At 50.8% G+C, this 12,255-nt stretch overlaps 1 protein-coding gene across 19 annotated transcripts in view; it reads right to left on the bottom strand.

The window, feature by feature from the left end:
• Positions 1–1,881: 1,881 nt before the first annotated feature.
• The window catches only part of Ptk2 (protein tyrosine kinase 2), a 252,489-nt gene continuing 242,115 nt past the window's right edge, over positions 1,882–12,255 (bottom strand). For 13 of the 19 annotated variants that reach the window (XM_047525598.1, XM_047525618.1, XM_047525627.1 and 10 more), the window contains 4 exons: positions 10,481–10,489; positions 9,039–9,194; positions 5,926–6,006; positions 1,882–3,220 (listed from right to left, as the gene is read on the bottom strand). In XM_047525598.1, coding sequence (XP_047381554.1) covers positions 3,008–3,220; positions 5,926–6,006; positions 9,039–9,194; positions 10,481–10,489 — 459 coding nt within the window. In that variant the 3' untranslated portion in view covers positions 1,882–3,007. Of the gene's footprint in view, positions 3,221–5,925; positions 6,007–9,038; positions 9,195–10,480; positions 10,490–11,669; positions 12,174–12,255 lie in introns of those variants that run through there. The other 6 variants (XM_047525608.1, XM_047525635.1, XM_047525667.1 and 3 more) reach the window with 2 other exon arrangements.

Here is a 12,255-nt window from a genome sequence, read left to right as displayed (position 1 = left end):
CTGCATCAGCATCCTGAGTAGCTGGGATCACAGGTGTGTGCCATTGCACCGACCAGATTTTAAAAGATTGGATCTTGGTGGTTGGTAAAGACATCCAGGGCGGGGCTCCTCTCCGGGGGGAGACTGTGGGAGGGGGACCCAGGACTTTCAGGGTGCTGGTTCTGAGTCTGTCAGTTATGATAGGGTACTTCTTTGTGGAGGAATTCAGTGAGCTCTGCTTACATGAATTTTCCTCTGTTTATCCTTCAACAATGTAAAATAAAGAGCACCGAGGAGAGTGGTGGGTGGCTGGCTCCCAAGACCGAGCCATCTGGGTAGCAGGCAGGCAGACAGAACCATAAAGGGGAGCAATTTGAGGACCTTCCGGCTCACCTGGACTTTTCTCTGGGTCTCCATCCTGAACTCTCCATTTTGTTTTACAGTGGAAGTTACCTCATGCCCAATGGGTCTTCAAGCCACTGAGGCCTCCCTAGTGGGCCTCCACATGGTGCTGCCAGCTTTGCTCACCTGTGGGGGCCGCACTGCACCTTGGTCCTCCAGCCCTGGCACTGACACCTGTCTCTCCACCTGTTCTCAAACCAACGCCTTTCTCTGGAGTACAGGAAGGTGTGAGGCTTACCTGCCATCTTTTGCCCAAGAGGAAAAGCAGGATTTCCCAAATAGTGGATCACAGGGCAAAGGGTGTCTTGACTGTGGGCAAGCCTTGCTCTGAGGCCTCTGGGGGGAGAGCGGGGCAGTTCTGGTCTCCTCCCTGGGTGCGCGTGGCGTCTGCAAAGCTCTGGTTATCACAGCTGTGGGAGCTGGCTGCTGCTGCACACCCCACAAGCACAGATGGCTCAGCAGCCCCTCACCTCTGCACTGGGTTGTTCTTATTTCATAATCACTGTCCTCATAACCATCTTTCTTTCTTTCTTTGTGGTGCCGGGTTTTGAATCATCACCAGGTAAACCATTGCAAAGTGCTGAGAACTTGTGCATCACTAGGCAAGTTCTCTACCACTGAGCCACCCCCTCCCCATATCACCTCTTAAAATGGAGGAAAATGACTCAAGAGATCCAAGACTGCCAGAAAATAAAGATTGACTCAGAATATGACAGCTATTGATGCTTTCTTCAGATGAAGAAAATGCCATATATCCACAAATGGAACTGACTGTGCATCTATAAATACGTGTTCATCTGAGAACATTGCCTCAGAATCCTCCCCTGGGGCCCCTGTTCCTAAGCCTTCTCCTTCCCATAGTCCTGGAGCTGTGGGGCCCAGTTCTATTTGCTCTGTGGTTCAGAGATTATGGCAAGATCAGGGAGGGCCTGGGAGACTAAAGTCAGCAATTCCCTTAACTTGGGCCCTGTGCCCAAATGGCTTCCTCGAGTCTGGATAGCTGGTTCTTACACGCGGCCTGCAGAGGGAACCCTTCCATGCAGAAGCACCTTGAAGTCAGCATTCTGTAAGTGCGACAGGACTGAGGGTCAGCTGATGTGGGGTAGTCACCCAGGGGACAGTCTTCCAGATGCTCAGGAGACACAGGGACAAAGAAGCCAGCATTAGCTAGTGAGAGCTTTCTTGCATACTACTGTATCTGACAACGCCTCGCCTCTGAACAATTCTGGTTTTTTTGGTACTGGGGATTGAACACTGGGGCACTTGACTACTGAGTCGCCTCCTCAGCCCTATTTTGTATTTTAGAGACAGGATCTCACTGAGTTGCTTAGTGCCTTGCTTTTGCTGAGGCTGGCTTTGAACTCTTGATCCTCTTGCCTCAGCCTCCTGAGTGGCTGGGATTATAGGCTTGAGGCATTGTGCCTGGCTTCTCTGAAAAATTCTAAGTCACCTGAAGAAAAAGAATCAAAAGAAAGCACACTGCAACGAGAACCTTACGGCAACACCTTTTTAATAGGTCAAAGTAACTGTACAGTTCATTATATTCTTCCTGAGAATAATTCATATCCCCCGACAAACTAAAGGGAGGGTGTGTTCTTCAGAATGATCTAAGAGGACGATGGTGCAATAGCTGGACATCTAGAGAACCAAACCCCTGTGTCCCGCTTAGTTCTCCATGGGGAAAACAGACATGATGAGGGTCAGCCAGCGCCTGTGGCTATAGGGGTCAACATGGCTTTAATCTTTCCTTATAAATCATATAAAAATGGAAAACGGTAGTTCTGGACTCCTTGCTGCAGTCTGGAGGTGCTCTGGTACAAAGCGTTTCTGCCTCCAAGAGAAATCACAATACTACCAACAACGGGCACCTTATCCTGGCGAGAAGACGCAGCTCTTGGCTCCAGCGCAGTGCTTCCATGTTCATGTGACGTGAAAGGCGGGAGACAGAAGGGTGTATGTAGGTTTTTCTGAAATGACTCAAGTCTTCAAAATATAGCTTTTATATTCTTTCTTTGTAAATGGGATTAGCATATTGCAACAGAAGGGTGTTCTAGCAAAACCCCAGTCTGGATAGTAACGCTATGGCAAGAAAGGAATCCTCGGCCTCTGGGATTCTTTATCACATTCTCACATTCTCTCCTTCCCATACTTGGTGGAGGCGGGTCAGGAGTGAACGCAGCCCCCAGGCCATTCCCACTGGAACACCCCAACAGGAACTCCGACTGCTCTTCACATTCCTGCCTTAACTGCATTTTGACCCAGGGCCTTGCCGAGTTGCTGAGGCTGGCCTCGAATCTGCAGACTTCTTGCCTGGGTCTCCCGAGCTATTGGGATTGCAGGTGTGCACCACTGCACCCGACCTCATGTTCTTAAAAGTTTCTTAATGTATAATTTTCATTCTTGAAAAATGCCACATTTTGGACCCCAGACTTTTCTGAACGTCATGATTTAAAAAAAAAAAAAAAAAAAAAAGACAAAAATTAACCCAAGTCAAGATGTGGTTAAACTTATGTGAGAGGTTTTCACCCAGCTGCCGCTGGGCTGGAGCTGCTGTGCTGGCTGGCGCCAGAGGACACGGCTACTCTGGTTGCTGGTGGAAGGCTGGTGAGCAGCTTCCAGGGGAGGCTCAGTGTGGCCTCACCTGTCCCAGCAGCTTCAGTCGTGCCTGGTCGATGGCGTCCAGCAGGTTCTTGGCATCTACCGCGAGGGCGTGGGCAGCAGTCAGCATCTGCTTCTTGTACTCCTGCTGCAAGCTGGTCATGGCACACTGCTGGGCCAGTCGCATCTTGCTGATGAGCTCTCCCAGGTCGGAGTTGAGCAGCTTCTGTGCCATCTCGATCTGGAAGGACAGGAGACAGGTCAGGAGGAGGGCGCCTGAGCAACCTTTCTGGAACGTTCTTGTCCTTTCTGCAGGGCTGGGGATGGGACATAGGGCCTGTGCACGCTGGGCACGCACTCTCCCTGAGGCCCACCCTGCCCCTTCTCCACACCATTTCACAAGCCTTTCTTTCGTTGCCACCATGAAAAAAACCTTTCCCTCAGATAAATCCTCCTTAGAAGCAGCAGGGTAAAAACCCATTCTCTCCCGGGGACCGTGGTCAGCGTTGCGTGCCTGTGAGGTGAGCTTGCCCAGGAGTCCTGCTTCCACCCACAGCCCTGCTGTCACTGCAACTTCTCTCCCGTCTGGACTCCCACCTCACTTTCCTTTGTTTCAAAGTGAATCACAGAACCTGACAGAAGATCCACATTCTCTCACATCGCCATGGGCAGCTGAGATAAAAAGTGACCTGCTGAAGGCCAAGGTCACACAGCTAGCCTGTTTCCCACCCGGGACAAAAGCTTGGGTCTGGACTCCTGGTATCTCTCCAGACTGTTCTTGGTGTCAGAAGGCCTGGCTCTCACCAAGGCAGGGGACTTGTTCACGGCCCTCACAGGGTCACAGGTTGTGTGTGTGTGGTCTCCCGAGCTCCCATTCATCCAGTCAGGGGTGACAGTCATCATCTGCTCTTGTGGCCTGTCTCCAGCACTTAACATGCACGAGGTATTTTGTGCTGTGGACATGAGACATGAGACCAGGGCAGGAGAAGCAGGCACGGGGCCACCTGTGACCCCCAGGAACAGGAACACAACAGAGCCACACAGTGAGAAGGGGTAACCTGCTGACTCAGAGTCGCCCCAGGAGATCCTGGGTTTGGCCTGTATGGTGGGTAGGCTGGCTTCAGCTGCAGGACCTCGCAGGCCATGCCGAGTTGACCCTGTCCTGCTGAGCTTCGCAGTGGGTAGGCAGATCAGATTTTTGGGACAGGAACAACATAATCTAGAGGTCTGCCTCAGGAAGATGGCTCTGGTGGCAGAGCAGGGAGATGAGGCTGTGGCAGTCTCGAGAGGTGGCAGTGGTCTGTGAGGATGAGGGCCCACCCAGGACTCATCAGCGTGTCTGCATCCCAGGCAGAGGGCCTGAGGGGGCAGGGTGGCCAGTGTGTGGGGGCCCTGGCTAGGGAAGCAAGCAGGGCCAAGCAGACCGCTCCTCCAGCACCGCCAGACGGCTGGCGACCTGAGCACAGGCGAGGGTGCTCCACACGCGTGGGAGTGTCAGGTATTTGGATCTAAGGAAGCGGGGCAGGCTGCCAAGACAAGGGTATTCTTCAACAAAGTGGTGCACCATGGGGGACAACCACACTCAGTGCAGCAGAGCAATAGCCAGGGGAGGGGCCTGGCAGAAGCCAGTGGGAGGGCTCTGGTCCGGGGCGGGGCCTCCGGGAGGAGAGCAGGACCCTGCCCCTGAAGCCCCTGCACTCCCCAGAGGATCGCCCCAGAGCTGGGCTGAGCCGGGCTGTCGGGAGGAGAGCTGAGCAGGGCACGGCTGCTCCTGAGGAGGCATGGTGGGCAGCAGGGAGGGCAGTGGGCGGGAAGCAGGCCCACAGAAAGGTTCCTCTTAAAGAGTAACTTGACAACGAGTGCAGGAGGGACCAGTACGCAAGAGTCGGGAGGCGACCTCAGCTGCGGCGGTCTGCAGAAAGTCCCTTCCTAGACCCCTGTACCTGCCTACGGACACCAACTCTTCTGCTCTCTGGCAAATTTGTTGCTGATCGTGGAAAACCACACAGAGCCCCAGAGAAGCAGGTGAACCAGTGAGCACCTGCTTTCTATGGAAGAGCAGCTCTGTGGAGACCACTCAGAGGCACTATGTGGTCTGTCCACTGAGCGCAGAACCAACGGTAGCTGTGTCCAGCTGCCCCTCAGAAGGCAAGGTGCCGCCCCCCAGAATGACACTGTGCCTCGGACGTGACACCCTGAGGAGGACTCCACTCCGCTGAGGACTTCTGTCTGCTCCCGCCACGACACCAACTTGACCTCCTCCTGCCTCCCCAACTCGCCAGCTGGCGACGACGGGCGCAGGCTGTGCCTGGCGACCCTGGCTGGAACATCAAGCAAGGCTCAGCTACTCTGAAGAGTGCTCGCCACGCCAGGAGCACGCTGATGCACTGCAGGGGCTGCCTTCACCTCTCCAGAACGAGGCGGAACCAAAAGGCGGTGGGAGCAAGGATTGTTGCTGGGAGACAGTATTTGGGGCGAACTTTGGCTCCCCAAAAACTTCAGACACTGGCTGGGGATGTAGCTCAGTTGGTAGAGCGCCTGCCTAGCATGAACAAGGCCCTGGGTTCCATCCCCAGCACCACCAAAAAAAAAAAAAAAAAAAAATTCAGACACTATTAATTTAAAAGTTATCTTACATCACTGCTTTAAAGGGAAAGCCAGCACCACTTGCATATGCCAATGTTCAGAAGGAGCATTCAAAGGAAATGGCAATGCCCTGCCTCGTGATCTCTGCGTCCCACTCTGGAGCAGTTCAGCACTGCCAGCAGTTTCCCTGAGTGCTCATGGCCAGAGCAGGTGCTGACCCTGGCAGGGGACAGAGCAAGCAGAAAGGCCATCACCTGCAGAGGAGCCACAGCCAGTCTCTGCTGGTCCTGATATGGGACCATCAGCCACAGCTGTCCCTGTGCATGGCCCTGCACATGACCCTCCCAGTGCTGTGCCTACCTCTCGGTGCGTGCTGGCGGGGAGGACAGGAATAGTCTCGTCCACAGTGGCCAACAGTGTCCGCAGGGCCAAGCCAACTTCCTAACAGACAAGAACCACAATCAGGGTTAGAGCACACAGGAGTTTCATGTTGGCACTGATAATTTCACTGTGCACATGTATACATACACACACACACGGAGTTTCTACCAATTTTAAGAAAAAATTCTGCACTTCTTTTTCGTAGTGCTGACCCCACCTTGTACATTACGAGGCTCCTTTTTCCTGGGAAGATGCAGCTCTCTGTCCTTCACTGATTACACCAGAGCAGTTGCTCAGGTAAGAAGCATCACACATATGTTAGGAACCAGCCATGGCCTGTTCTCACCTGGAGCTCGGAGGACAGTAATGGTGCCTACCCAGGTGCACACCCCCGTCCTCCTGTGTGTGCTTGGAATCTAGTCCTGAGGTCCTTTTGAATCCTGTGCTCCACCTATTCTTTACAATCCACGTGAGTCGTAAAGAGGAGGGCTGACTTCGTGGAACATCGTCATTTTAAATCTCAATTTTTTTTTCTTTCAGTATGGGGAATTGAACGCAGGGGTACACTACCACTGAGCTATATCCCTAGTCCTCTTTTATTTTGAGACAAGTTCTCTCTAAGTTTCCCAGGCTGACCTTGAACTCTTGTGATCCTCCTGCCTCAGCCTCAAGAGTCTCTGGTTTTTGTTTTTGTTTTTTGTTTTGGGTGCTGAGGATTGAACCCAGGGCCTTGTGCTTACAAGGCAAGCACTCTACCAACTAAGCTATCTCCCCAGCCCCTCAAGAGTCTCTGGGATCACAGGCATGTGCCAGCGCTCAGCTAAATTTCAAATTATCAGTATTGTTCTTATGAGGATCCAAGATGTATGACTAAGATGCCAAATTATGCATGTAATATCAATAAAATCAGTAAGAAAATGGCATTTGTACTTGGGTTAGCATGCAAAAGGGGTGGAGGCATCTGGCCAAAGCAGTCAGGCTTTACCTAGAGGGACACGCTCTGGGAGGGCATCACTGGGAACTGTCACCATGTGACCACCACCGAATCTGCCTACACAACTAGGATGGCTGCGGTGTCACTCGGGTATATAGCCCCAGGGACCACTGCTCTAAGTGGCTGGTTGCTGAATGGAGCATCCTGCACACTACCTGGCTGATGTGGCTAAGACAGGAGCTGCTGTGAAGTCGACATGCACAGTCCTGACATGTCTGAAATCCTGAGCGCTCTTGTCGACTGCTGAGTCATTTTTTCAAACTTGGCTATGGATTCATCATGTTTTCCCAAAAGAACTTTGGCCATGTCAGTCACAGGAGCACAATTTAAACCAGAATGATCAAGAAATATCACAGGTTTTAAGCAGCTTTTCTACTTTGGTGGTTTATAAGAAGCTGTGAGAAAGGCTGCTAATAGGTACACTGAAAGAGTGGGTTTGATCCCACAAATCAACAACAAAAAACCTAATCAGAGCACAGGCAAAGGACCTGAATAGACATTTCTTCAAAGCCATCACATGACAAAACAGAACCGCCCGCGCTGTTGAGAGTCCTTGTGAACGGCAGGGAGAAGTCAGCGGTGTAGCTGCGGGAGAGGAGGGAAGCGCCGTGGCAGGACCCGCAAGGATCACAACAGGCCACTGTGCCCCAGCACTCCCGCTTCCGACTGCACGCAGGGCTGAGGGCAGGGCCTTGAGGAGCTCTCTGTCCCTCACGTGCCCAGCAGTACTATTCACGAGGGCCACAAGACAGAAGCATCCAAGCATTCACTGGGGGACAGACAGACGAACCAAAGCTGGTACAGACACACAGGGGGATGACGCTCAGCCTTGAAGATGAAAGAGACTCGAACACATGCTACCACAGGGAGGAGCCCCGGGGACATCTTTCCCAGTTACAGAGGCCTGTCACTGCAGGACAAATCCATGTGACATGTGATGGACTCTGAACAGCCAGATTCAAAGTCAGAAAGCAGGAGACTTGTGGGGCCTGAGCAGGAGGGGAATGAGGAGTCAGAGCTTAACTGATGCAATTTCAGTTTTGCAAAGAGAAAGTGCTGCAGCTGAACTTGGTGAAGGTTCTCAGCAGCATGAAGGTACTTACTGCCACAGACTTTAATACAGGGAAGAAGATAAATTTAAGGTTTTTTACCAGTGCCTTCTAGTTACACATATATTACAGTTATATGTAATAGCAGGGTTCATTTTGACATATTCATCAGTGTGCTCCATTTCAGTCCCCAAGGATGGTAATTTTTTTTTTTTTTTTTGGTACTGGGGATTGAACCCAGGGGCACTTAACCACTGAGCCCCATCCTGCCCTTTTTATATTTTATTTAGAAGGTATTGCTAAGTTGCTGAGGTTGACTTTGAATGTGCAATTCTCTGGCCTCAGCTTTCTAAGCTGCTGGAATTATAGGCATGTGCCACCATGCCTGGCTCCGAAGATGGTAAATTTACCACCATGAATAAAAAGTATGTACAAGTACTCAAGCTAAGTTCGATAGCACTCTGAACTGCAGGACACTTCTGAGCACCTGGGTGCCACCATGAAGGTCTGTGGGAGCAATGCTGAACCTCCTGGGCAGCCTTGTTTGAACAGCTTCTGTTATTATCTCCCAGGATCCTATTCCACTGAGCACAATTTAGAAAACAGTCCACAGGTCTGATATTTTTGTCTCCTCCTTCTCCTTTTATTTTTAAAATTCAATGAACACACACACCCACCCCTTAGTTTGAGACAAGCAACACAGATAAATTCCCCTTGTACTCTTCTATCTCTTCATTAGAGGGATGATCACTGACCCCGTGCGTGGCTCAGACCCTTTGGGATCTTCCTCCATAAACGCCTCCTGCTGACAGTGCCCTCCTGCAGCTGTTTTAACTAGACTGCACTTGTGAAGATGGTGTCCCTTCAGACACTGTCACCCTAAACTTAATGACATGAGAAAACAGAAGAGCAGGGTTTCACACTGACGGTGGCTCTCTTGTGTCCTCGCCATGTGGTGCCTCCACACTCTCCTAACTGCCAGGTCTGACTGGGACGTCAGAGTCAACCCGCAGCTGCCCTGCAACCTTTGCACACTGGGCCGTGCTCACCTTCACCATAGGGACGTACTCCTCAGGTGGGGCTGGCTGGATTTTACTGGACATCTCGATGACAGCTTTCACCAGGCCTGTCACGTTCTCGTACACCTTGTCATTGGACCGGTCCAGGTTGGCAGTGGGAGGGGGGCTGATTTCCTGGGGTTGAAGCTGATAATAAAGAAGCAGATCATTCCTCGGCTCTCCAGCAGAGGGTGCAACACCACCACGGCTAAATTAAAGGGGATCGAAGCAGATCTCAGAAGACAATGGATTTTCTTGTTCATATGGGATACAGTTCAGTTTGAGACAGTAAAGTGATTCACCCAAGTGACAAATAGATTTTGCAATGATTTTTTCTAACTTTGAGCTCAGTTAAAGGAAATGAGATGGAATGACACACTACACTAAAACCCCCAGATTCTTTCAGTGTCCCCACACCCCAAGATCATTCACCGCAAGAGAAACAACCCAGATATTTTACATCTGAGGGTTCAGATCCCACAGAAAGCCCCTTGCTATGACCCGACACCGAGCACTTCCACTGCTCTGAGTCCGCATTAAGAAAGAAGTCTGTGGCTCAGCTTAGCTGCCTTCAAACCACCCGACGACACCGTTTCGTTTTCCTCATGACTCACGTGGGAGTCTTCTCCAGTAGACACTACCTACCTGCAGGACACTCCTGAAATCCCAGTGATGGGGGATGAGGGTGGGGAAGCGGCTTCCCACAGCTCTGCACTGCCTGCTGGGTGGACTTGGGCCTCTGAGCCTCAGCTCCTCCCTTGGTGGACCAATGAAGGGCAGGTAAAGCCCCCAATGTACGCATGCCCATCCAGGGGCACGGAAGACACTAAATGTTACCCAGACAACCTGGGCACTAGAGGCAGAATGATGTGGAACCTCTACAAAATCTTTGGCAGTACTTAAAAATTTAAATTTTTAAGGGGCTGGGGTGTAGCTCAGTGGCAGAGTTCTTGCCTAGCAAGCACAAAGCCAGCTATGCAATCCCCAGCACCACCAGAGCATTTAGGGTTATACTAGGTACAAGAAAGACACTGTGTGTGTAGGTGTGCGCGCGTGTGTGTGTTTAGACTAAATTGCCACTGTGACAGTCATTCAATTGTGATCTGCTGGGGCTCAGTCTAAGACCATAAGTGCCCATTTCTGAACTCTTGGGTACCTTGCCCAAGGAGACTGGAACAGACTAATTCTGTTCTTGTTTGGGTATAGGATAAAAAAGGGCAAGAATAGCTCATCTACCACAAGGGTGTCCACATTTTGGTTTTCAGCAACATCAGTGCCATTTCTGGCATCTGCCAGTCGGGCGAGTTGAAGAACCAAGCAAAAGTGCCCCCTGCCCCTTGCACCAGGCTTTCTACTTGGTAGTTCAGGGTCACATGCAGGGAGCTGGGTGTGACAGAGCAAACTGGACAGACACACAGACACAAAGTGCTTACCCTCCATGGCTATTGTCCAACAGAGGTGAGGAAAAGTTAGAGGAATTTATCAGAGAAAAGGAAAAAAAGAAAAACAACATTAATCAGGCAGCAGATACCCCCCAAACACAGGAGTAGAACGCAAGATACCAGATGTGGCTGCACCCCGCTCCTGCTCGCTGCCACCAGGAGCCACCTTGTCTTTGGGGGCTCAATGCGCATGGGTGACTTAGAGCCCTGTCATGCACCTCGCTCGTTCCCATGAGATAAATGAGCAGGACAGTGTGCAAAGCCTGGGAGTGACAAGTGGCAGCCGTGCAGGGATCAGCAGAATGGGGCCTCTTTATGAGAGGAGGGGGCGCTTCATCACCGGAAACTGCCTCTGACTTCCCAGGGACTCGGGAGAAAGTGTCCAACCTTCGGTTCCCACGCCTGTCCCTGTGTCTCTGGAATCTGCGCTGGCATCTACTACGCTGCCCTAAGAAAGATTTCTGGCTTGTGGGTGTGCTTAAAGACCTCAGGAGTTCATTTTAAAAACCAAAGTATTAAAAAAACCCTTCTTTTGACCTAGCTATTATTATTTTTTGGCTTTTAATTTTTTTATTTGTTCTAATTAGTTATACGTGACAGTAGAATGCACTTTGATACATTATATATAAATGGAGTATGACTTCTCATTCTTCTGGTTGTACATGATGTAGAATTCCACCAGATATAGTTATATATGTACACAGGGTAAAGTGTCTGATTCATACTTCTGTCCTTCCTACCCCCAACCCCCTCCCCTCCCTTCACTTCCCTTTAGCTAATCTGAAGTAACTGTATTCTTCCCTAGTGCCCCACCACTGTGAATTAGAATCTGCATATCAGAGAATACATTTGGTCAAATGCCATAATTTCATTCTTTAAGGTTGAGTAATACTCCACTGTGTGTGTGTGTGTGTGTGTGTGTGGTGTGGTGTGTATACATATATACACCACATTTTTAAAAATCCATCTGTTGAAGGGGCACCTCTGTTGGTTCCATACCAATTATGATTATTATTTTTTGTTATTGGGGATTGAACCCAGGGGTGCTTTACCACCGAGCCACATCCCCAGCCCCTTTTATATTTTATTTAGAGACAGGCTCTTGCTAAGTTGCTGAGGCTGGCTTTGAACTTGTGACCCTTCTGCCTCAGCCTCCCAAGTTGCTGGGATTCCAGGCATGTATCACTGTGCCCAGCTTGAACCAATTCTTTTTTTTTTTTTGGGTGCTGGGGATCGAACCCAGGGTCTTGTGCTTACAAGGCAAGCACTCTACCAACTGAGTTATCTCCCCAGTCCCTTGAACCAATTCTTATGAGCAAGCAGGTTCTACTACTTTGAGCAAAACCACTCCCGGCTGTCCTCTGCCTGAACAGGAAGTGAATGGGAAAAGTGAGCATCCTCTTCTGCTTTTAGAACTATCTCCAAGGAAATGCGTCCGCAGCACCTGAGTGTAGAGCTCCATTCCTCCCCAGTACTTCCTGTGCACCGGGGAGAGGAAATCTGGAACTCATCACTCCACAGAAATGGCTGGCTGCATTTTATTTTCTGCAGTGAGTCTGAATGCAGCTTTCTGTTCATCTTCGCAGGATGGCCTGTGCGGACTCCATCACACAGGAAGGCATGTGGCTTCTTCAGGAGGGTGCCAAGGGAGCATTCCACCAGGAAGTAGGACGCTGCTGCAGCTCTAGGGGTGGAGGGAAGCCTGTTTAAGGCTTCTCTTCCCCTGCACGTCACCCTTTGCCCACTCTTGTCACAGGAGGGCACTG

Source organism: Sciurus carolinensis, chromosome 1 (assembly GCF_902686445.1).
Source record: "Sciurus carolinensis chromosome 1, mSciCar1.2, whole genome shotgun sequence".
Taxonomy (NCBI): domain Eukaryota; kingdom Metazoa; phylum Chordata; class Mammalia; order Rodentia; family Sciuridae; genus Sciurus; species Sciurus carolinensis.
The sequence above is the reverse complement of the archived record's forward strand: the minus strand, read 5'-3'. Positions and strand labels throughout refer to the sequence as shown.